Source organism: Mustela nivalis (genome assembly GCF_964662115.1).
Source record: "Mustela nivalis genome assembly, chromosome: 4".
Lineage (NCBI taxonomy): Eukaryota > Metazoa > Chordata > Mammalia > Carnivora > Mustelidae > Mustela > Mustela nivalis.
In genome coordinates, this window is record NC_139023.1 from 4124750 (window position 1) to 4152028 (window position 27279).

Here is a 27279-nt window from a genome sequence, read left to right on the forward strand (position 1 = left end):
CTGTGGTACACAGTACCATGTCTAAACTCAAGTTCAAAAACTTAGTCTAAGAACGCCAATTATCTTGGGGTAAATCTCTTCACCCTTTCAACTGATAGCTTTTCTAAAATGCTTTTAAAAACCAAGTCTCAAAGCCTAGTCAATTCTAGTCTAAGTAGGGAGTAGGGAAAATAAAGCAGAATCAGATAAATCCTGTTGTATAAGTATACCTATCGCTGAACAAAAGGGATCAAATTGTATGTTGCTAATGATGTTGATGTAAAGTAGGAAATCTCTAAGCAGCTCAGAGTAGCAGTGATATTAACAAGTGTTTGACATGGACGTTGAAAAACCAGAATCCCACACACTGCTGGTGTGAACATAAACCCCACACACTGCTGGTGTGAACATAAAAGGTTCAACTGCTTTGGAAAACAGTTCTGTGGCTCCTAAAAGTTAAACACAGAATTACCATACCAGCAATTCCACTCCTAAATACAAACTCAAAAAACTGAAAACAAATAAATAAATATATATACACACATATTCATAGCAGCACTATTCACAACAAACCAAAAAATAGAAACAGCCTAAATGTCCATCAATTTTTTTTAAAGTCCTCAAAAGATGAATAAACAAGCTGTGATAGACAGTTAGATACACACATACCAGGTAGATGAACCTCAGAAACATGCTAAGTGAAAAAAGCCAACATAAAAGGTCATATATTGCATGACTCCATTTACATAAAATATCCAGAATAGGTAAATCTATGGAGACATAACACAATGGGTGGTTGCCAGGGCCTGGAACAAGGTAGGAATGGGAGCAACTGCTTGCCAGGCAAGGGGTTTCATTTTTTTTTTTTTTTTGGAGTGATGGAAAGATTCAGAAGTAGGCAGAGGTGGTGACTGCCCATCATCATGAATGCACTAAATGCCCGAAATGTTCACTTTAAAATAGTGGATTGCAATAAATAAATCAATCAAACAAAAGTTTCATTTCAATAAGACAAAAGTGTTAAACATATATTAGCATCTGATAAGCCGGCGATGAGAGGAGGAAGAGAAGGAAGCCGTGCAGGAAGCGGGGATAAGGAGAGGAGAAGAAAGAAGAGATGGACAGAGACGGATGGGGAGAGGGCAAGGAAGAAAGAGAAGAGGGGGAGGAGAAGAGGAGGCGGAGGAAAAGGCAGCGAAGGGGGAGGAGAGAGGGTGGGAACGAAGTGGAGGAAGCTGGGAAGGATGGGGGGTGAGGGAGAGGTGGAGGGGAGGGAGGAGGAGGAGACGTAAGAGAAGACGACCAGGGGAAAAGGAGGAGAAAAACAAGAAACCACACAGAGCACTGAGAATAAGATAACTTAGAAAAAAAGAATATTTTTATTTGGTACATTTTTTTAACTGTTTAGTTAACCCAGTTACTGACATTTCTTTAATAACCTATTAAAATATTTTTTACTTTTCCTAACATTTAAAAAGAATCTTTCCCTTATTGGAGGTTCTCTTTCCATGTATTGTAGAGTACACCCCCCAAAAAAGTAATAACAACAGTAAACTTTATAACATGATTTTTAAAATGAAAAGCAAAACAAAATGTTATTGAAGACAAACACATTACACTGAATGTATTAAACACCATGGGGAAGGTAAACACCAAATTCAAGACAATGGTTTCTTTTTGGATGAGAACAGCATAAGGATATGGCTACGCAGGAATATACAGAGGCTTTAACTCTATCTGTAAAATTTTAATTCTTAAGTTGCGTAGTGCATAAACTGGTACTTATTACATAATTCCCTAATTTTTCTATTCTCAAAATATTTCATAATCAAAATGTATTTTTAAAAGAGGGGGGAAAAGAAAAAGCAGAGTCCTTGCCCATTGAACTACAATCAGAAAGAGAGGATTAAGGAGTAGTTGACTACAGTTAGCCCTAAGGAGGACTATAAAGAATACACTTCAAAGGTTTTCTAGACCTGCATAAACCAGTAAGCAGCTTGCCTAAAACCTGGCTACTGTTACAGTGCAAAATCAAAAGAAAATACAGCAAATTTTTCAAATGGAATTACACTTTCACTTACCATAATTGTAATTTCCCTTTTACAAATGTTGAGGTCTGGCATGCTATTCACATACATTCGTTTCAATGCATGGCGGATTCCACCATGTGTCCGCACCAGGAAAACCGTGGAGAATCCACCTAGGAGAATGAGTACCGGTTAATTACAAAGAATCAGAAACTACTATGCAGTATCACTGAGGAGCTTAATCTAAGAAATAAACCGCAAACAAGACAAAAATAATAGCAAGCAACTATTTTATTAGATTAAAAGCCAAAACACTGGCTTCCTATGACCATCACAAAGTAGTACATGGAGAATAGCATGCTCCTCAAATAAACATGCTTCTCTTTTAAAGGTTAAAATACTAAAATTTCATTTTGCCTCTTATGTAACATGTGGAAAATGTCACTATAACTGCATTACTATAGTTTGGCACATATTAGTGACTGTCTAATCACCAGCCTCCTCCTCTCTGTGATAACAAAACACTGATGTTATCTGAGATAGCAACAGAATCAGATGGGTGGGTTCCCCTCCAGTTCCAGGGGATGAACCAACACTGTTATATGGAGATAATGAATCTCATTTCCTCTTGTCAGTATCTGACTTAGGACTAGGTATGTAAACAATTTTGCTATGGGACATAAGGGGAAAATTGGCTGGGGATTGCAGGGAAAAAATGTCCACCCAGAAAAGAGAGAGACTTGTGAAGAAGGCCAAGCTCTTCTGCTAGCTTTTGGATTTTGTTATAGATGAATATGATGTTCAGACCTACTGTAGCTATCTGTGGGCAGGATGGACCAGACGGGACCATGATGGACCAAAAGGATCAGAGCAAAGATGACCTAAACCACTGACACAGTTAGGCTACTGCATTAGACAACTCTGGAGCCATCTCCTTCCACAAGTCTTAGCATGATGTAAGTGTCCTCATTATATATGCCACCGTTATTTGGACAGTCTGTTAACTGTATTTGAGAAAGCAGATCCAAAACACATTGCTCAGCTTTCTAAAGAACAATTATTTCTGTCACATCTACACAAAAACTCCACCTGAAGTCTTTAAATCTCATCCTGGTAAAGGATATTATGTTGTTTAATGTAGTTTAAAACAAAAAATGGTTGTGTCACTTTTATCAGTTTGATAGCCCTAATAAAACAGCATCCTGATCAATTATAAGGCACCTGCATTGATTCAACACAAAACAGTCAGAGGAAAAGTAAACTACTGGGGATAAATGCTAGGGGAAAAGAGTTCCTAAGACACTCCAGAACCAGTATGGATTCAACCCAGAGTCTTCATATCCCCCAACTGCAGTTCCAAGAAACTGTAAAACTCCCACGTCGTAGATTTGGATTGCCATATACACAATGTAGGGAAAAGTCAAATCATCCAACTTGCAAGGTGGTTACCAGGAAAGAAAAAGATGGTATTTGGGAAAGGTACTTGAAATAAAAGCTCTAACAATGCAGGGAATTTTTTTAAAAGAAGTTCACTTAGCATTAATTTCATATACAAACATTAAGAAATTAGTAGCACTAATAAAGTACTACTTCAACTATTCAAATTTTTATTTGATTTTTAAAAATTTAAAGAAAATGCTGAAAGTTAGGTCTCTATGTGGAGTTAGTATGAGTATAGGTCAAGATAAATTATTTAAACAGAATTTGTTCTGAGATATTTTTCTAGAGAGAGAGAATGAATTTATCTTGAATGGATTTCCAAGTTCTGACCCAAGTCAGAGTCAGAAAGCCTAAGCAGGCCGTGTGTGTGTGTGTGTGTGTGTGTGTGTTCCTATTATTCTACTTAGGTATATGTTCCTATAAATACATAATAAGGTAAACTGGTTATTAACTGGGGAATTGGGCAGCAGTCTCCCAGTTGGTTCTGATGTACACCCTAGCTGAGCATCCACTGAACCAGAGAGAAAGTTCTGAGAGGAGTCATGGATCCTATATATTCAGTTCTCAACCACCCACTAACAAAGTAACTTTATGCCTATGAATTAGGGAAACTAAGGGAAAAATTTTAATTTTCTTCATAAAACCCATATTCCTTAAAGTTAAAGCTTGCTGATTTCACTAATTTGAAATTAGACCTAAATCTCACCAGACGTTAGCTTTTCTAAAGAGACCTGTTCATTAACTGTGATTTATACCTAAACTAGGTAAAATTGGTCATTAATAGTGCCTGCTTTGAGAATGAAAGGGAAGTAATTTATTTATATTTCTCCAAATACTATATTTTCCAATAATTTCTGATTGTTAATTAGCTAATATTATTTGCTTGAAGAACACATTCAGTGGTAATTAGTTAAGAATCACAGTAATCCAAGAGAGGAGTATCATCTGCTTGCCATCAATCCATCCACACCTACCAAAGTCTTCAACACATATGTTTCCTCAGGAAGTCTTACACGACCAACCCCATTCAAGTTCATCATGCATCATTCCTTCAGAATTTTTACCTAGGGTTTTGACTACATTACTGTGTACTTCAATTCTCAACTCACCACATACATATATCACAAGATTACTAGCAGTTAACCACAAATTCCCCTTTTTATATATTTCTACGTCCAATTCAATATATTGTTCAATTCCAAGCAAAGGCACAGTTGTTAAATTAAAGCTATATTTATAATTCCAAATTTGGAGCCATAAGGGTATTATAAAGCATTCCAAATGTGTCCCCAAATCCCAAGAGTAAAAAAACTAATGACAGATACTGATCTGACAGAGTAAAATGGGAAATAATGTATATTTACACAACTTAACATAAGAAGGAAAATTACTGAAATCTTTTGCAATCTATAAATCATATAATATAGGCATTCCTTTCCAATTGTGGGTACATATTCTGAAAAGCAATGATTATCAGCCTCCGCCAGTTTGTTTCCAGGTTAGACATGCAGTTCACATGTGAAACCACTGCACAGGTCGTCAAATTCAAATATCCTCTCCTTTGTCCACAACCCAACACAAAAAGTATCATATTTCAATGAAGAAGTAGCTTGAAGCCAACCTAAATTTGTTTCAGTTAACAGTATTAAAATAATGACAATGTAGCTTGCACCTGACCGAAAGCACGGCTCTAGAGACGCCAGGTGCCTTCGGTAATTGTGGATGCGCGGAAGGCATGTATTTCTACAGCCTAACTTTTCCTGATAAACCACTCCTCCTATTAAAAGCCATCATTTTTCCATGCTTTCATTTGTCGTACTTTCCATTTACTGATGGTGCATTTATTTGTAACTCTCCTCGAATGTGTTCAGAAAGATAACATAAAAAAAGGAAAACATGAAAAAAAAAAAAAGAAGGAAAACATGAATGACGGAACCAGTTTCTTTATCTTCCCTGCACTTCCTCGGGTTCAGATGTTAATTTACCAACTAAGAGTACCCAAAGGAGTAGAAATTCATCAGTAACAAAATAATCCTGAGAACACTACTAAGTAGTCCACTGGGTTAGGTAAACAAGAAAGCAGGGACCTGGATTAAGATATTAGTTTTACATTATAATCAACCTGAGATAAATCAAAATGAACAATCCTCCATTTAATCTCAAATGCCAGCCACCCAGGAAATCCTCCAATTACCTTGTACTGATAAAGTCTGTTTTGAAGGTATTTTACACAGGTTTTATCACATAATCTTTACAGAAGTGTCTGGTTTAAAACACAGATACCAGGGCACCTAGGTGGCACAGTTGGTAAAGCGCCCAACTCTTGGTTTCAGTTCAGGTCCGGATCTCAGGGCTGTTAAGATCAAGCCCCTCCAGGGCACCGCACCCGAGTCGGCTTGACTCACTCCCCCTCCCTCCACAACCACGCGAGCACACGTTCCCTCTTCCCCTCAAATAAACCTTTTTTAAAAAATAAAGTAAAATAAAAAACAAAGCACAGATACCCATATATAAGGTTTAGCCTCTTCCTCCCTCCACACCTTTTGACAAAAAAAGAATCATTTCTAGGGACTTAACCATTGTTTTTTCATTTTTTAAAATTATTTTTAATTAACATATAACATTAACATATAACGTATTATTTTATTATATATAATGTATTTTTTGTTTCAGGGGCACAGGTCTGTGAGTCATCAGGCTCACACAGGTCACAGCTCCCCATGGCACAGACGCTCCCCAGTGTCCCTCACCTGGCCACCCCATCCCTCCCCCATTTTAACAGCGGCAGAGTATGCTATACCATGTAAATACCATAATTTGATCATCTCCAAAGTGATGGTCATCCAGGTTAGTCTAGTGTTTTATCTGTCTCTTGCTAGTACGGACAATAAATGTTGCATTAAACACCCTCGTACAATCATTCTTAAAGACTAGCACTTTTGTTCCCGTGGCATAGATTTCCAAGGTAAATCCCCCAAAGGAAAAACACAGATTCAATACTGCCAGGCTAAACCCTGAAAGGCTGTAGCAACTTTCACCAACAACAGGAGTCCTTTTTCTCACATGCTCACCAGAGCACTTAAAATTCTGCCAATCTGATCGGGAAAGACTTGTGGCTCTGTTACTTCTAGCTTTCATTCTTCTCATTACCAGTGAAACTGAGCCTCTTTGCCTCTTTTTGCCGGTCACTTGTGTCTGCTCTTCCATGACTTGCCTTCCTATCACTGGTCTCTTTCTCTAAAGGGTCCTCTCTTTCCTTCCGTCGTAGGAGAGCATTATAGAATTCGCCTGACACACGAAGGTGTGCCTATTTGGTCTACCACTTGGCTCCATTTGGTATTGATCAAGGACACACAGCAAAGCTTGATTCAGAATCATATAATGGGGGAAGAGGAACTTAATTTTTTTTTTCAAGATTTTCTTTATTTAACAGAGAAAAAGAGTAAGAGAACACAAGCAGGGGAAGCATCAGGGGGAGAGGGAGAAGCAGGTTCCCCGCCAAGCAGGGAGCCTGATGCGGGGCTCAATCCCAGGGCTCTGGGATCATAACCTGAGCCAAAGGCAGATGCTCAACCAACTGAGCTACCCAAGCACCCCTAATTTTTTCTTTATATGCCATTGAAGTGTTGGATGTTGTATGGGGGCTGTGTTTTATTGGAAATTTTTAGAGAAATAATGTAGAACATATCTTTTAAATGAATGAGAAAAGAACTCATCAACTTAAAACAGATAAAGGAAAGGTACTTTCCACCACTATACAGTAAAAGCGCATACAAAAGAAGTCACACAAAGCCACAAGATTTCCAATAAACATATTGTGATCTCAACGGTAGCATTTACCACTGTACTCCTCCATAACAAAAATAAAAGGATTTTTTTTTAAAGCCTTAAATCCATAAGGTCAAAGAGAAAGAGACAAGACATGTCAACAAAATTTTGGAAGATGAAGAACTTAGGGACACATGGTATAGGACTAAACAGAACAGAGAAAGAGCATATCAAGCATTTGACTGGGAGGGAGAGGGAGCAAGAATGAGCAAGAAGCAAGACTAGTCTAATGACATAAACCTGAAAAACTAAAAAACTACAGAATTATGGGGGGCCCTGTGAATGCAGGGATAGCAATGAGGAAATAGGAAGACTGGATTAAAGTCTTCATAAAAGCATCAGACCTCTAGATTCCCCACCCCATTCCTCATGGCCAAGCCAACACCATCCTCCCCCTCCAGGCCAGATGAGTTAAACCAGTATCTGGAACACTAGGCAGCATTTGTAGGCATGCGGACAGAAGCGGAGAGAAAGGTGTAGTCCTAAAAACAGGAAAATTAAATAAAAGTCTACACACTGTAAAGAGAATCTCCACCTCAGTCTGAGACCGTTTCTCAGCGACAAGCACCAGACAGTAAGTACATCCTAGTCGTATCAAAGAAGTTCTCTTCTTGGAAACCGGATTAAAAAAATACAGATACGGAAATTTGGGAGACACAGAAGGAAGACAGAGTGGCTTCTGACTCATGACACTGAGGTGAAGCCCTGAGGTAAGAAACCCTTACAATTTACACAAAGCCCTTCCAATCATCACTTTAAAGAACCTCACTCAAAAAATAAAAAAGACAAAAGCAAAAACAAAAACCAGACATCAAAGGTTCATCAGACACAGAAAGACTCCAACATAAAGAGACGAAAAAAGGCAAACAGGAAAAAAGGAACTCTGAACAGATGCTAGGATCTAAAGAAATCATCCATGAACCTACAAACATGTTCAGAGTGTAAGGAAAATACTGTAGTCATGAAGTAAGAGCAGGGTCCTATAAAAGGGATGGCTATTCCGAGAATGAGGAATGATTTTTGCAAATTAAAACTAAGAGATCAAAAGGGGGAAACTTCAACAGAGGAACTAGAAGATAAAATTAAGGAAAATTTCCAGAAATTTTCCAGACAAAAGAAATAAGAAAAGACAGGAACATAAAAGGACCAGTGTAACAGATCTACTATCACAGTAACAGAAGTTCCAGAAAGAGAAAATAAAGAAGAAATAAATAATTAAGAATAATATTTATTCTTTCTTCTTTCTTAATATTTCTAAGAAGAAAAGTATATCGAAGATATAATACGCACACATATATTCCAAACTTGATGTGCATGGGTTTCCGTAAGTAAAAAGCTAACCATATATATAGATATATAGAGTATATCCTACGTACACACACACAATGGAGTATTTGTTATAAAAACGAATGAAACCTTGCCATGTGCAACAACGTGGATGGATCTAGAGGGTATAATGCTAAGTGATTAAAGTCAAAGAAGGACAAATACCATCATTTTGCTCACATGTGGAATTTAATAAACAAAAACAAACAAAGAAAAAAGAGACAAATGAATTCAGTATCGGCAACAACCTGGTGGACAGAAGAGGGGAAGTGGGTGGGCACAGGTGAAAAAGGTGAAGGGGAGAAAGGGTACACTTATCTCGAACCCTGAGCGAGGTGCCCAACTGCCTAATCGCTATATTGTACACCTGGAACAAATGAAACAATGCATGTTCATTATACTGGAAGTTTTAAAAAATCAAAATTTAATTAAAGTTTAAATATTTAAAAAAAAAAAAAAAGCACTAACCCAGCAAATACCAAGCATGGTGAACAAGAACAAAAACAAACACAAAAAAACACCATATCAAGGCTAATCATCAAGAAACTTCAGAAGGTTCAGGATAAAGAAAAAATCTTTTTGAATGGTTGCACATTTGCTTCAGTTCAGGGTAGATTTGGCCCTGTACCCTTATCTGGCCATCTCACCAGCAGAGAGTGAATGTGTAAGCACAATTAAGCTCATACTACTTTTAAATAAGCATATTATATATGGATGGCATCATTTTACCAGTTTTAGCGTTTTTCCAGCTTCAGGCTGGAGACTGGCCCCAGAAAGACCTACTACATGGCTGGAGTAGGAACTTTTCAGCCGCCTGCCTCTACTTCCATTCCACCTGCCAACCTCTGAGGAGAAGAGAGGGTTTAAGAGACTGAGTGCAATCACATGGTCAATGATTTAATCGACTGTGCCTACGTAAAGTGGCCTCAATAAAAATTCTGACTAACAAGACCCCGAGAACTTCCTGGTTGGTGAACACACTCACATCCGCAGAGCGGCCCACCCTGCCCCCATGTGGACAGAAGCCCCTGCACTCGAGGCCCTTCCATTCCTTATACCCCTGCCTCATGCACCTGTTCAGCCCGGCTGTTCACTGTAGCCGTGGTAATAAAATGGTAATCATGAGTAGAGCACATTCTTAAATTCTGAGTCATTCTAGCAAATTATCAAACCTGCAGAGGAATCATGAGAAACCCCAAATTTGCTGTCAAGAAAGTCACCAGAAGTGCTGAAGGCCTCCAGGTATCTGAAATTGGGGCAATCATCTGAGACTGAGCCCTTTAAGGTGTGGGTTGAGTCTAGTAGTGTCCGAACCGAACTGAGGGGCACCCAGCTAGTGTCAGAGAACCGCAGGCAGAATGTAACTGCTTACCTAAAAGTGGTAGTTATGAATGTATTTCATCTTCTACTTGGGAAGATGAGAAGTATGCCATATCAAGCAACAATCAAAAAAACTTTTAAACCTAACGGTAATTCAAAATGGATTTGGTCTAGAGGTCTAGAGGCCAACATCAGATATTTTGGAGACATACAATACTAAACTAAGTACTTAGTAAATACTTCTTTGTCTATACAATGAGACATCCCTACAAGCTATACTGCACTGCTTTCAAACTCTCCCAGCTTCCGGTCCATTCCACAGAGCAGAGTTGATCTTTTGTTCATCAATCTGCCTCTCCCATTAGGTAGTAAGCAACTTGATGACAAATTCACACAATAATAGATGCAAAATAATCAAAATGTGTTCATAACGTAGTAGTTCAATCACTTTTGAAGTAACCAAACTCTTCTGAAATGAAAAAAACGAGGTATTTTTTAAATGCCTTGATAAAACTATGATACACTTTGACAAAACCTGACAAGTTTTGTAATCACTGTAAGAAATTAATTTCATCAATATAATTTACATTCAGTGAATGTCTCTTAGCTCCTAATTAGCACCTTCTTTCCAGAGAACAGAAAATCCAAGTTGGCAGGGGTTATATAAATAAAGAATTACCACTAAATGTTTCTTATAACCATGGTTCTCAGCCTACTTTCTTGCCCAACACATTGGAAGACACTACTCATTCCCAAAAAGTGACAGAGACGGCCAATGGAGTTGGGAAGAAAAGGTATCAAAATCGAGAAGTACAACACTAAGAAACCGATTCAGAAAGGATCATCTATGTATGCCCAAAATTCAAGATCAAGTGTGATGAATAATAGGATACTCCCATGATGCCAAAGTATCACAAGGAAAAAATTCCCTTGTAAGGGAGAAATCTGGGAGTCATTAATATTGCATTAATATTGACATTACTTGCTTCCTGATTACCTACAAAGTAATTTTGTTAAAAACTTTTCACCTGGGACGCCTGGGTGGCTCAGTTGGTTGGACAACTGCCTTCGGCTCAGGTCGTGATCCTGGAGTCCCGGGATCAAGTCCCGCATCAGACTCCCAGCTCCACGGGGAGTCTGCTTCTCCCTCTGACCTTCTCCTCGCTCATGCTCTCTCTCACTGTCTCTCTCTCAAGTAAATAAATAAAATCTTTAAAAAAAAAAAAAACTTTTTACCTGATAAATCTTAAGGCCCAACTCCAGCGTACATGAAACAGAGGCTAGAAGAATAAGGAAAGTGCTAACACAGAGAAACAACCAAAGTCCAAGATACTGACTCTGGCTAGTTGTCTTACACAGTGTTCCATAGGTAGAGTAAAAAAAATGAGGGGCGTAGGATTATTCTGCTTTTTTTTTTTTTAAGATTTACTTATTTACTTGAGAGAAAAGAGAGAGAGAACACATGCAGGGGGAGTGACAGCAGGGAGCCTGATGTGGGCTAACCCCAGGACCCTGGGATCATGACCTGAGTTGAAGGCAAACATTTAATAGACTGAGCCACCACGGCGTCCCTATTCCAGATTTAAAAAGACATAACAATGAAATGCATTACATAATCCTTGATCAAATTCTAGTTTTGAAAGAGACCATAAAACATTTCTGTGGTGAAAGAAACCATAAACCCTTTTTGTTGGTGGTGCACTGTCTGAAGGAAGTAATAGGTAGACTATCATTTTACTAACTAGTACATAATTGCTATTTAAACACATATATGTTCTTAAAATGTATACGTTTTCCTCCTTAACCACAGTACCTCTCACCCACCTAAGAAAATGAACAATAGGCCTCCTAATACACAGCCATTATTCAAAATTATCCAAGTGTTTTCAAAAATTTATAAAGAAAATACTATAAAATGTTACTGGTAGTTGAATGTAGATGAAGAACAACCTGGTTATTCATTATACTGTTCCTTCAAGTTTTCATATTACTGTAAACTTTTCATGACAAAGTTGGAAGAAACGAGAAACGCCAGATGTTTTTCCCCAGGTAACTGCTCCCTCCCTTGCCATCCAACAACCACACCACCACCACTGAGAATTATTCTTTTACAAGAAAGAAAAGACACTGCCTCTGATTAGACAGACGCCAACTTCCCCAAAGGCACCATGAGTCTCTTGCCACAGAAAATGTTTACGGTATCCTAGAAACCTACAGCTCGGACATCCTGACACACACAAGCACCTCATGCTTCTGAAAGACTGGGCTTTAGAAGCGTTTACCCCATCGAGTTTGTCTTCCTAGGGAACGGAAGAGGAAAGACGGAAGGGGAGAATTACATGTGGTCTTTCTGTAGCGTGTGTACCATCACACATCGCGCAAATCAACAAGACAGAGGAAATACCAAGCTGTCAGCAACTTCTGGTTTTAACCATTGCCAAAGAAAACAATGTCATTTGAAAACAATCTTCAAAATAAGTGGAACAGGCACTTATTTTGCTGTGGGATTTGAGCCAGAAGAATGATCCTCCTACCAATGCCCACTGACCTGTGACACGTCAGAGTTTCATCACTTTAAGTTCGGCAATGACTTCAGAAGTTTCTTTTAAAAGTGAAAATACTCCTAAAGAGGACTACTAACTTAAATTTTTGCCGAAGTTCTCATGTCAGTAAGTGCTATCTGGTACAAGGCAATGAAAGAATATGTCAGGGACATTTGACGAGGCAGAAATAGGAGGAGTTGGAGAAGATCAGGCCAGCGCGCGGCCTTCACGCAGCCCTCACGACGTACAGAGAACTGCCGAGTCATTACCTCTTTTACCACTCACAACATCACGAGGCAATTTAACCGACATTCCTGCTGTCCAGACGAGGAATAAAGTCAACACTTAGAAGGTAAGCAGTTAGTCCAATAACACAAAACTGAGTCTTCCTCCCTCCCCCATAAATCTCGCCTTCTAATGATTTTTACATCCACATCCGCTGTGTCAGTTGTGTCAGAAGAAAAGTTTACTATATAATTACAAATGGGAGGACCTAGGAAAAACATTAAAACGGAGGAGGAACAAAAGAAAAACGGATAACCAAGAGAAAACATGCCTTCCCCACTCCCAGGGTTTCCTCTTGATAGAAACGCAGGTCACAGGCAGTATTTCTCATGAAGACGACGCAAGTCAAAACCATGTTTGACTGGACTGCTCAGCACCTTAGCAGACATTTCAGATGAAAACCTACAAGTTCAACTTCTCTTAAAAACTTGGAAATAAGGAAACAGTGGGCCCTCATTCCTACATGGCCTCACGCACATGGAGCTGTCAGCCGGCGTGCCCTCACACAGCGCGTGCACTCTGCAGGGCATCTACACTCTCTCTGCTCGCCGCCATTTCATCGCATTCCCTGGCCCACTTCACTCCGACAGGCCCGCCTGGCCTGGGCAGCATCGGAGTCTGCTAACCCCTACAACAGGAACTTCCCAGAACTGACCCGCTGCAGTATGTACACTTGTTATACTCATCCAATGCCTGTCTCCTCAACTGCATGTAAATTCCACAAAAAACATTTTTCTTATCACACTTTCATCCGTGTTTGAGTACCACCTCGTGCGACACTCAAATATTGAAGTGCACAACTTAACATTAAGAAAATGGTTCTGCCAAAAGTAATTTTAACTGGTAAGTTACAACGACTACATTGATCTTCTGTGAATAAAAAGCAATGAATCTGATTGATCATTTTCCTTTGTTGTTCACTACACTTCTCATTTACAACATAAATTCTGAAAACAGGAATTCACTTCTGCACCATGTAAATCACGCATTCATTCAACAATATATATTAACTGTTCACAAGGTGCTGAGTACTGTACTAGGTACAAGAAACAAGATGACCTGTAAAAAATTGAGAAACCCTCTTGCCCTTTGTGAGCTTACTTCTAAAGGGACTGAAACAAAATAAATAAAATATACACTATATGGGAGACAGTGCTACATACTGAGAAGAAAATTAAGTTGAGATGGACAGCAGACTGGAAACCTGGGTTGGCAGGCGGCGTGAAATTGAAATGTTTAATTAGATGCACGGGGATGGCCTGGAGTGACTTCCGAGTCAAGATGGAAAGTGAGGGGACGAGCCCACTTGTCCCACTATTGGGACAAGTACATTCCAGGTAGAGAAAATAGGGTGTGCAAAGGTCCTAAGACGGGGAGCCTGGCTGATATATTTGGAGAACAGCAAAGGGACCAGAAAACCTAAAGCCAAACAAACAAAGAAGAGATAACAAAAAACAAAAAAAATAAAAGTAAAAATAAAAAAGACTTCAAAGACATAAAAGGGATACAGACCATGTAGGTCTTATGTACGGATGAGAGTAAAGATGTTGGCTTCCATTCCAAGTAAAATGAGAAGCCACTGGAGAGTTCTAAGTAGACGAGTGACATGACAAAACTTTTGTTTTAATATTACCACTCTGACTACTGTTTGGGGATTAGAGTGAAGGCAAAATTAGAAGTAGGAAAGCCAGGTAGTAGGCTACCACAGTAGCTCTGTCAAAAAATGATAGTGGTATTGAAAAAGGCAATGGGAACAGTGAGAAATGAAAAAATTCTAGATATATTTTGAGGGTAGACTGGACAAGAATTCTTGACAGACTGGATGTGAGATATAAGAGAAAAAGAGGAGTTAAAATGTCTCCAAGATTTCTGGCCCGAGGAGTTAGAAGGATGAAATCACCATTAATTGAGACCAAGAAGACTGTAGTGGCAAACAATGCAACACAGGTTTCTCATTTCTACTTATCTTGTGAGCAGAGGCACTAACTACCTTTGTTTTGGACGGTCTTTTCAGGATTGCGTAGTGACAGCTTTAGCAGACACAGACTATATATTCCTCTGGAGCAAAGAGCAGTTTAGTTGACTGCCTAGCATAATAAAGATAATAATGCCCCCCCCCATCTTCTCTGGGACAGACTTGATATACATCGTAAAAGATTCCAGTTCCCTTAACTCGGGCGTCCTCTCCTATCATACAACCCACCGTACGCACAGGCGTCACCTGGGCCCGTTTCCACAGTCCTGTGGGAACTGAGGCTCTGGCGACCGGAGCAAACACGGATACTCTGGCTACAGCTATTGCTGTAATAAAATCCTTCGTCTCGTGTCTTCTGACAGCATCCGTGTAACAATGGCAGGCTAACCCGTCAGATTACAAGGAAGGTAAAATCTCAAACTCTGAATAGTTCTTGACAAGCAGCGAAAGTCTTGGGCAGAATATCAACAGTGCAGTTTGGACACACTACGTCACAGATGCCTACTGGACATTCAGTTGGAGACACGGAAGTGACAATTAGATTTCCAAGTATTAAAGTCCAGAGAAGAGACCCAAGCAAGAGATATCTTCTTTATTATCATCATTTATAGACACAATGAAAACAGCTGTGTTCCTGTATCCAAAAAAAAGGTTACTTAATAGTAAAGGATCACTATATTTGTTAGCAAGGATGTTCTAAAATCAATAATTTTCTATCATCTTTTTATATGCTCTTGTTGGATGTGGAGATTAGTAAAATATTACCACCATAATCATACACAAGAGCCTTAAAATATTCATATTTTTTGCCTCGTGATTTTATTTATAAAATTCTACCACAATGAAATTAGTGACGATATGGAAACCTGTATTTCTATCAAAATGCAAATAACTAGGCAAATAACATTACAAGGGATGACATTTCGTGTAGGCATTACAAAAATGCTAATATAACCATAACATAATCTACTATAAACAAAATAATCTCATTGTCTTCAGGTACAACTGAATTCAGGACACCAAGTTTCTTTCAACCAGTAAAACTCCCTTTTGGTAAACTAATCTGAGATGGGTTCCTTCTGTTTACAGTTCAGAATCCTAAAGCATCAATTACATTAGCCTTTGGATCAGCCCTTGGAAGCCAGCCAACATTAACGAGATTATTTCTATAGGAATGTAAATATCATGAATTCCTTATTAACTGAGAACTATGTATTTAAAATGCTTCCAAGGTAGAAACTCAGACACCATCAATGATACTCCTGTGTTTGGGGTATCAGGTAACAATAAGATAAAGCAGGACAATACCACAGAGAGCTTCCTATAATCCTTAATGCCACTTTGGGATCCACTTTAGAATATTAAGCAAAAGGAATTATATATTTTCATAGGTATTATATGCCCAGACACTCAGATATGAACGCTGTCTCCAAAATTACTGACATGGATTATTCACATCATTGCCATAATTTAACATAGTTCTGTTTGAAACAGACTACAAAGACCATCATAAATTCTTTTCAGTAACTACAACATGGGAAATTTCCCCCTTTTTGAGACTGGACAAAATTTCAAAAACACTTATAAGTTATTCCTAAACAAATTAAATGAAGAGAGAAAACAAAGTTTTTGATGGGTTTCAAAGGTTTTTGGAGGAAGAAAAAAAAAGTATATGGAAATTGATACAACAGATCAATAAAGCTGTGTACTTTATAAGATGGTATAGAAATTTCTTAAATGACTTCTAAAATGTGTTAAAAGAAATGTCTTTATCAACTGTCAAAAACTGAGCTTCTTGATAGAGATCACTTGGCAAAACAATACTCATTTATTTGCGTATTTTTCAAAAAGGTGAACTCCGGGAAGCTGGATGGCGCAGCTGGTTTCAGCTCTGGTCATGGTCTCAGGGTCCTCGCACAGAGCCCGGTGTTGAGCCCCACCCAGCTCCACACTTGGCAAGGACTCTGCTTCTCTCTCTCCCTCCTTCTTCCTTTGCCCCTCCCCCCACTTATGATCTCATTCCTAATGGAAAAAAAAAAAAAAAACTTAAAAAATCAACTTTTTCACAACTCTGAAACTACCCAAAAGTTTGCAACAATTTGAGAAGCTTCTATTCAAAACAAAGTGAATCTCAGTAAAAAACAGTGAGCTTTGCGACATTTTAACTTGTCCTGTTCCTATCATTCTCTCCGAGCTCCATGGTAGTCTTGAAAAAATACACCTTACAACAACAGTAACTGCAAAAACCAGCAGATACTGGCATCAACAAAACAGGCTTGGCCTCACCAAAAAAACACAAGACCTGTCAGGCAGCTCCCTGGAAAAGCTCCATTCTCTGGAGCTTTCTGGATCTGACCTGACTCAGATTCAATGTATCTGACCGGACTCAGATTCAATGTGCAAAAATCACGATCACCAGAACTTGTGTTGAAAACAATCAGCAGCAACTAAGCACACAGCCCTGCGGCAGTCTTGGGCCGCCAGCCGAGTCAGGATAATGAGAGGCCGGCTACAAACACAGGGGAAATCTGGAAATGAGGTATCTATGTGGGATGCTGGAAAGTTCCAACACATTCCCGGGGATCTAGAAGGCCGTCTGCATGCGGAGGGATGAACGTATGCCCAGACAAGATGAGAAGGCCCCACCTCTCCCCACTGGGTGACACGGAGACTCTGAGCGAGAAAAGTAAAGGCTAAAGCAAAGCTGGAACCCGCGGCACTGAACTCATGCGCACACACAGAAAGGGCCCCTCAGCTACAGCCGAACACGCGCGGGCTGCAGGTTTCAGGGAAGACCTGTCCTGTCGTGAGCGGACCACTAACCGAACTGAGAAAAGACTCGAGTGGCTCCCGTAAAAAATTCAGACTGTACAGAATCGGTACAGGAGAGTCACTAAACAAATAGCAAAAACAAAATTCTGGCGAGTGGAGGAATCTGATCTCCAGAGTCACTTCAATAAGCTATTTAAAATGTCCGTTTCCACCAGAAAACTATGAGCCATGAAAATAGTAAATATGGCCCATTTAGGGGTAGAGGGGAAGCAGTCAAGAGAAACTGCCTCTGAGGAAACCCAGATGCTGGACACACCAGACAAAAACGATGAATCAGCTACTGCAAATGTGTTCAGAGAACTAATAAAAAATCATGTCTAAAGAACAAATGTATGAAAATGATGCCTCACCAAGTAAAGAGTATCAATAAAGAGTCAGAAATTATTTTTTTAAGAGAGATGAAGTTTGGGGCGCCTGGGTGGCTCAGTGGATTAAGCCGCTGCTCAGGTCATGATCTCAGGATCCTCGGATCGAGTCCCGCATCAGGCTCTCTGCTCAGCAGGGAGCCTGCTTCCCTCTATCTCCCTCTCTGCCTGCCTCTCTGCTTGTGATCTCTCTCTGTCAAATAAATAAATAAAATCTTTAAAAAAAAAAGAGAGAGAGAGATGAAAGTTAAAGGATGGTAAACTATACAACATATAAACAGCAACCAAAGAAAGAGCCAGAATGACTAAACTAGTATTAGATAAATGAGGCTTTATGACAAATGTAATTACAAAAACAAGGAAAAGCATTCTTATAATAATGAAAAGGTCAATCTATCAATAACATGTAACAATTACAAACACATAAACACTTCAAAAAAGCCCTAAATACATGAAGCAAAAACTGACTGAACTGAAGACAGAAAAAGACATTAAACAATGATAGTTGGAGAATTAAATACCCCAGTTTCAATAATGGATAGAACAAGTAGGCAGAAGGTCAACATGAAAAGAAGACTTGAGCATTACTAACCAACTAGACCCAGAAGACAGTTGTAGAGCCCTCCCCTCAACAGCAGAATACACATTCATCACGCACATATGAAACATTCTCCAGGAAAGATCATGTTAGAGCATAAAACAAATCCCAATATGTTTTTAAAAACTGAAATCATACAAAGAATGTTCTCCAACAACAATGAAATGAAATTAGAAATCAAAAAAGGAAATTTGAGGAATTTACAAATATGTGGAAGTTAAAGACCATACTCATAAAAAACCAATGAACCAGAGACAGAATTACAAAGGAAATGAGAAAATACTTCCAAGATGAATCAAAATGAAGAAACATCATACCAAAACTTATGGGATGCAGTTAAAACAGTTATTGGAGGGAAACTTATAGTTGCAGATAACCACAATGAAAAGGAAGAAAGATCTCAAACCAAAAAACTTCCCATATTAAAAACTAGAAAAAGCAGATAATTTATACTGAAAGAAGGAAGGAAATAATAAAACTTAGAGTACAGAAAAACTAATAGGAAACAGAAAGACTAATAAGGAAAAATTGTTCTACCAACATTACAGAAATAAATAGGATTACAGGGTATACAAGTTTTGCCAACAAATTAAATAACCTGGATGAAATCAATAAATCCCTACAAAAATACAAAATACCTAACTAATTCAAGAAATTAAAAATTTAGACCAATAAAGAGATTGAGTGACCAAACACACACACACACACACACACACACAAACTTCCAACAAAGAATAACCCAAGAACATATGGCTTCACTAGGGAATTGTATCAAATGTTTAAAGATGAATTAACACCAATCCTTCACACCTCTTCCAAACAATAGAAGTAACACTTTCTAATCCATTCTATGAAACAAACATCACAAAAAAAGAAGTTACAGATCAATATCCCTTAGTAATACAGATGGGGACATCATCAAAATATTAGCAAACCGGGTCTATAAAGACATTTATGGGGGCACCTGGGTGGGTGGCTCAGTGGGTTAAGCCACTGCCTTCAGCTCAGGTCATGCTCTCAGGGTCCTGGGATCGAGACCCACACTGGGCTCTCTGCTCAGGGGGAGCCTGCTTCCCTCTCTCTCTCTCTGCCTGCCTCTCTGTCTACTTGTGGTCTCTGTCAAATAAATAAATAAAATCTTAAAAAAAAAAAAAGAAAAAAAAGAAATTAGCAAACCAAATCCTAAAATGTTAACTAAAACAAAATCAAAAACAAAACAACAACAACTAAAAAAAAAAAAAAAAAACCCTATACATTGTGACCAAGTGGGATTTATCCCAGGAATGCAAAGTTCGTTCAACCTTCAAAAATCAATCATGTAATAAAACATATTAATAAAGAAACCATGGGGCGGCTGGGTGGCTCAGTCATTAAACGTCTGCCTTCAGCCCAGGTCATGATCCCAGGGTCCTGGGATGGAGCCCCACATGGGCTCCCTGCTTGGCGGGAAGCCTGTTTCTCACTCTCCCACTCCTCTTGCTTGTGTTCCCTCTCTTGCTGTGTCTTTCTCTGTCAAATAAATAAATAAAATCTTTCCCAAAAAATTAATTAATTAAAAAATAAAGACATCACATGATCAGGGTGCCTGGGGGCTCAGTGGTTAAATGTCTGCTTTGGGCTCAGGCCAGGATCCCAGGGTCCTGGATGGAGCCCCACATCGGGCTCCCTGCTCAGCAGGAAGTCTGCTTTTCCCTCTCCCACTCCTCCTGCTTGTGTTCCCTCTCTCACTGTGTCTCTTTCTGTCAAAAACATAAAATCTTAAAAAAAAAAAAAAAAGGCCATTTCAAAAAATACAGGAAAAAAATTGAAAAAATTATGCCATTTCATGATAACACTCAACAAACTAAGATAGCAAGAAACTTTCTCAATGTGATAAACGGCATCTACCAAAACACACCGCTAACCATACACACTGATGAACAACTGAAAGCCTTCCTCTTGCAATCAGAAGTAAGACAAGAATGTTTGCTTTTACCACTTATATTCAATATTGTGTGGAAGATTTAAGCTAGAGTAATTTAGTTAAGAAAAATAAGTAAAATACCATTCAAATTGAATTAGAAGTAATATTATCTCTATTTGTAGATAACATGATCTTGTACATAGAAAAGCCTAAAAATCCTTAAGAAAAAACTATCAGAGCTAATAAACAAGTTTAGCATGTTATGGGATACCCATTTATTACTGCAAAAACAACTGTATTTCTCTATACTAACATGAACAATCTGAGAAAGAAATTAAAACAATTCCATTGACAATAGCATCAAAAATAGTAAGACAGTAATAAATCTAACAAAAGAGATGAAAGATTTGCATACTAAAAACTACAAAACACCATTGAAAGACATTAAAAAAAGAATATATGGAAAAGCATCCCTCATTCATAGAATGAAACAGCAAATTAAGGTAGTTAATACTCCTCAAATACTCCTTAAATCCCCATCTAAAAATAAAACAAATAAACATAAACCTCCACTATCCCCATCAGATCCGTTTTGGTTTTTTTTTTTTTCTTTTCAGAACTGCACAAGCTGACCTTAAAATTTATATAGAAATGCAAGGGACCCAAAACGAAACAAAACAACTTAATAAACAAAACAGCTAATTAAAACAAATCTTGAAAATAACAAACTTGGAGGACTCCTATTTCCCAAGTTCAAAACTACCTACAAAGCTAAGGCAAGCAAGACAGTGTCATAGTGGCATAAGGCTAGACATACAGATTACGGAACAGAACTGAGCCCACACATTCATGGTCAACTGATTTTCAATAAGAGTGAACACGATTCAGTGAGGAAAGAATAGTCTTTCAAAAAATGTGCTAGGACAACTTGGTATTCCCATAAATGAATGAGGTTGGACCTGTAGGTCACACCATAGGCAAATATTAATTCAAAATGGATGAAAGACCTACACATAAGAACTAAAATTATAAAACTCTAAGAAGAAAACATGGGTATATAAATCTTTGTGACCTTGGATTAGGCAACATATTTGTAGACATGGCACTAAAAGCACAAGCAATCAAACAAGAAATTGGAATTCATTAAACTCTAAAATTTTTGTGCTTCAAAGAACACTGTTATGGAAGCTAAAAGATAATCCAAAGAACGTGAGAAGATATTCACAAATACTATATCTGATAAAGACCTAGTATTCAGAATCCATGAAGAACTCTTAGCATTGAACAATAAGAAAGACAACCCAAAGGCAAACAGAACTACCATACGGCCCAGTAATTCCACTATTGGGTATTTACCCAAAGAAAATGAAAACACTAATTTGAAAAGATATATGCACCACTTTGTTTAATGCAGCATTACTTACAACACCCAAAATATGTAATGATCAAAATATGGAAACAACCCAAGTGTCTATCAATAGATGAATGGATAAAGAAGACAACACACACACATACCCCACTATGAAATACTACTCAGCCATAAAAAAGAATAAAATCTTGCCATTTGTGACAACATGGACGGACCCAGACAGTACTACCCTAAGTGAAGGAAGTGAGAGGAAGACACATATCCTATAATGTCACTTACATGTGAAATCTAAAAAACAAGACAGACCCTTAAATACAGAGAACTGGTGGTTGCAAGAGGGGAAGTGGGTGAGAGATGAACAAAACAGACAAAGGGGATTAAGAGGTACAAACCTCCAGTTACAAAACAAGTAAATCACAGCGATCAAAGTATAGCATAGGTAATAGAAAAAAATTAAATTAATTCCAGGATATGTAAATTGTATCTCAATAAAGTTCTTGTTTTTTAAAAAATCAGGACATGTCCAAGGAACTACAACTAACTCCATTAAGCTGAAGCACAGGCTACAAAATATTAAAATGAGGCATGGTAAAGAGTTAGAGATGGTTTCGATCATGAAAGATCATCGCTAAGATCATCATGTTAAGATGTTTGAACTTTGTCCTGCAAAACATGAGGAAACCATAGAAGAATTTTAAGCAAAGGTTTATATTCATCAGATTTGCATAAAAAATAATTCTCTAGGTATTGCATTCCTAGACAAGAGCAACCAAGAGAAAAACAGAAAAAAATAAAGATACTATTTATGACCACAGCGACAACAAAAGCATCTAGGAATCAATTGAGGTACATGAAATGAAGACTTAATGAGAGAAATTATAAAACTTTAATAAAGCTAAAGATACATATACATAAATTTCTTTATGAAAATGAGGGTTCTATATTATAAGGTTTTTAACTTTTCACAGATTATTTGATAAATCCAATGTAATCCATATAAAAATCCTAGTAGTTTTTCATGGAACTGTATAGGCTGATTCTAAGATTCGCACGGTAGTGCAAAAAAATTAACAATAGCTAACAATTTATTTTTTTTTTAAGATTTTATTTATTTACTTGACAGACAGAGATCACAGGTAGGCAGAGAGGCAGGTAGAGAGGAAGGGAAGCAGGCTCCCCGCTGAGCAGAGAGCCCAACATGGGGCTCGATCCTAGGAGACCATGACCTGAGCCGAAGGCAGAGGCTTAACTCACTAAGCCACCCAGGCGCCCCAATAGCTAACAATTTTAAAAAGGAATAAGGAGTGGGGTTAGTCCCTTTACCAATTATCAAATTATAAACTCTGATAAGATACATTATCATGGCATAGAGACAAAGGACCACAGAATAACAAACAAAAACTCAGAAACAGAGCTATTTATATAGGAAAACTATCTTAAAAATTGTTAAATGACATCAGAGACTGTATTTCATATTCTAAGAAACTGAAAGTACAGAAACACATTAAAAGGTTATCAAAATTGACAGGCTCAAAACAGACAACTGGCAAGGCAATTTACATACAAACTGAATTTCTGAAAAGGGTAAACAGCAGAGGATGGCACAGGGAAAGAAAGAGAACTGGGAAGACGTCTCTGAATGCAGAGTGCTGATGCCCATGATGTGGACCGAAGTGCAGCACCAAGGGTCGAAGATGGAAAACGGGACTGTTTTCAACTGTAAGAACTGGGAAGAGGCATTATTTAAATAAATATGGTTGAGAATTCTCCAGAAATTGGTGAAAGACAATTTCATCATCATCAATTTCATATCAATTACCAGGTTCAGAAAAACCAAGAACTATAAAATAACAACAGAAAAGCCAAACTTACACCACCACAGTGAAAGACTAGAGCACCAAAGAGAAGATATCCAAGTTACCAGTGAGAAAAGGCAGATTACCCACAGAGGCAATTAGAGTAACCAGCAACTTGTCCACAGTAAAAGAAAATTAAAAGGCAGTAAAATAGTACCTTCAAAATACTGAAAGAAAAAAACTATCTGCCTTCCAGAATGAAGTTGAAAAAAAAAATGTTCAGGTTAACAAAATGACCTTTACTAAAAGGAACTTTAAAGGGATGTCAAAGTGAAAACAGGTGAGCAGAGATGGCAGGTCTGACATTTAAGAAACGATGATGAACTACGCTATTAAACATGACTTGTAAACAATAAGCATGTCTTATTGATGGACTAAAGTGCAAGTGGACGCAAACTCCTGGGCGACAACGCCATCAGCGACAAGGAGGTTACAGCGGGACGGAGCCCCACACCGGACTCCCTGCTCGGCGGGAAGCCTGCATCTCCCTCTCCCACTCCCCTTAATTGTGTTCTTTCTCTCACTGTCTCTCTCTCTCTCTGTCAAACAAATAAAAATAAAAATAAAATACATACAATAAAACAAAAGAGTCACTAAGTTTTTAAAATATGTCATCCCCCCAAACATGTTTACAATTTTAATATGTGTTACATTTAGATAATTCTTGTATGTAAGCAAGGGGATTCAATCTACAGTCCATTAACAAGCAAGTTGTCTGCTATTTTTTATTTTAGATATTTACTTTATAATATAAATTATATTCTTATTAAACAAAAACAGCTGTTTCAAAGTTCTGAAAACAATTGTAGTTCAAGCGATACAGATTTAAAATATTAACATGAAATCATCAGAGAAAGCAAAACCCATTTTTTAGAACACTTGGAAATTAAGCTACCTTGACACCAAACAACTCGCCCACATAACTACATTCTAGATTTAGTTCGTTAGGGAAGAATTAAAATCACACAAAACAGCCTGTGGTTAGCAAACAAAAACCACTAAAAACTTCATAAATGAATGTGCACGAGGAAGTACAAAGCACATAATTCTATATCCAACCCAAGTAAGACAAACTTTTTTTGTCACCGAAGATACAGAGTGCACACTGGACAGGACTCCTCTTGGCACTGGCCTTTACCACGAAGCGGCCCAGCCTGCCGGCGCGTATGCAGGCACCCCGGCTAACCGTCCCGAGCGTGCCAAGTAAACACAGCACCGTCTGTGATGACTTCGGAAGGCAGAGCGGGGGCCCACTGCGAAGAATCGCAGCCCAGAGCCAAAGGACCAGCCCAGAGCCAGGATCTATTACTTCAAGGCCTGATACCAAAGCCTTGGCTCAGAAAACAAATACATATTTAAACATTCTGGGTATGACTAAGAAAAGCGCACTTACAATGCTTCAAATCAGCTTATCTTGATGTCCCCAAACTCAAACAAGAAAGAATAGCTTGTGCAATTCCTCCTTTCCAAACATAGCTCACGTCTGTTTCTGGATTCATAAGGTTTGTCAGGCCCAGGACAGTTTCTCCCTCTCACCGGCTTCCATGACTCCCGGGGCTTAATACTCCTTTGATCAAATCTGTACTTCAGTAGAAGTACAGATTTAGTCAGACTAATGGAAAACCCTCCAACTACTTGGCTGGTCCCATGGGAAAATGATGGGAGTCCACCTTCAGTGTGAGATAACCCGCAGGGACCCGCCCCCCACCGCCAACGACAGTGAAGCTACTTTGAGGGCTGGGGAGGAACCATCTCGGCGTACCTCTAAGCCATCCGTGGTACACAATATGACCACAGCACCTCAGTAAGGAAGAATTTGGTCAAATCTTCTGATACTCAGAGATAACACTAGATACAGCCCTAAAAACATCTATGTACTTTTATAGAAAAGCCCATCACACTGAGAAAAAGAAAAAAATGTACATAGAGCTCTTTAAACACACGTACACATAAATACTTGCATTGGTACAAGAATATCCAACCAAACAGAAGTACAGTATGTATACAACTTTCATTAGATTCAGAACAAAATACACAATTCCAAAGAAAATTAAGTTTTACTACTTTCATTGAAACATGCAACAGAATGTTTTCTGAATTCTGGTCCTTAAAATGTCTATGTAACGGGCTTCCACATTAAATTTCAATACAGGAGAAAGTCCTCTTAGCTGGAAGTCTCTATCAAAATATGTCTATATAAAATAATTTAACAATATTCACCACTGATATTTTTACCTGTTAGAATGGTCTATAAAGACATTTATAGGGGCACCTGGGTGGCTCAGTGGGTTAAGCCTCTGCCTTCAGCTCAGGTCATGATCTCAGGGTCCTGGGATCGAGTCCCGCATCAGGCTCTCTGCTCAGTGGAGAGCCTGCTTCCTCCTCTCTCTCTGCCTGCCTCTCTGCCTACTTGTGATCGCTGTATGCCAAATAAATAAATAAAATCTTTTAAGAATTAAAAAAAAACACAAGACACTTACAATTTCAGACAAAACAAGTACCACTTAAAACATAACAAGTTCTGTCTTAAAAGCACTGATAGCCAGTGCTTGATAACTGCAAGCTGTAGTAATCTCATTCAGCTTGTGGATCTTTAAGACATGTAGATTTACTTCAGAATATATTTTACTTCAAAGAACATGACAGTGGTCTTGTGCACTTTTTAGTTAATAAGAACTTCAATGAAACTCTTTGGTAAGAGAATTCCAGGCATCACTTCCTCAAAAATACTGTCTACCTGGAATGCAAGCTGGTGCAGCCACTCTGGAAAACAGCATGGAGGTTCCTCAAAAAAGTTAAAAATAGAGCTACCCTATAACCCAGCAATTGCACTACTTGGTATTTACGCAAAGGATACAAACATAATGATTTGAAGGGACATAAGCACCCCAATGTTTATAGCAGCAGCGTCCACAACAGCCAAACTATGGAAAGAGCCCTGATGTCCATCAACAGATGAATGGTTAAAAAAGATACTAGATATAACTATAGCTATAGATATATATACACATAGATCGCATCCTCTTTACATAAATACACACGTGTGTGTACATATACATATATATATAGATCTACATAATGGACTATTTCTCAGCCATCAAAAAGAATGAAATCTTGCCATTTACATTGATGTGGATGGAACTAGAGAGTATTATGCTAAACGAAGTAAGTCCGAGAAAGACAAACACCATATGATTTCACTCATATATGAAATTTAGGAAATAAAACAGATAAACATAGGGGAAGTGAAGGAAAAATAAGCCGAAAATTGAGAGGGAGGCAAACCATAAAAGATGCTGAACTCTAGGAAACAAAGTGACGACTGCTGGAGGGGAGATGCGTGGGGGAGGGGCGAGGTGGGGGGTTGGGGATAATTGGGTGAAGGGCACATGATGTAAGGAGCAACTCATGAATCACTAACTTCTACTCCTGAAACTAACCTAAAAAACAAATAAATAACAATATTGCCCACCCGCACTGCTCTGTTCAGAGATTACTACAAGAAACAGTCATACCTTTGAAAGAACATAATCATCGCTTTTCTAAGAACAAATTCTTTTCAGAGTGAAATGATTTATAAAAATGCAATTTTAATAAGCTATGCAAAGAAAGAAGTTGAGTTATTTCTTCCCT

General features: G+C 38.4%; 1 protein-coding gene across 2 annotated transcripts in view; it reads right to left on the minus strand.

Annotated features, from left to right (window-relative positions):
- Positions 1-27279, minus strand: part of BMP2K (BMP2 inducible kinase) — a gene marked incomplete at its 5' end in the record, with an annotated part of 123944 nt that overhangs the window by 76693 nt on the left and 19972 nt on the right. For both annotated transcript variants that reach the window (XM_082726537.1, XM_082726536.1), the window contains one exon: positions 2061-2179. In XM_082726537.1, coding sequence (XP_082582663.1) covers positions 2061-2179 — 119 coding nt within the window. The remainder of the gene's footprint in view (positions 1-2060; positions 2180-27279) is intronic.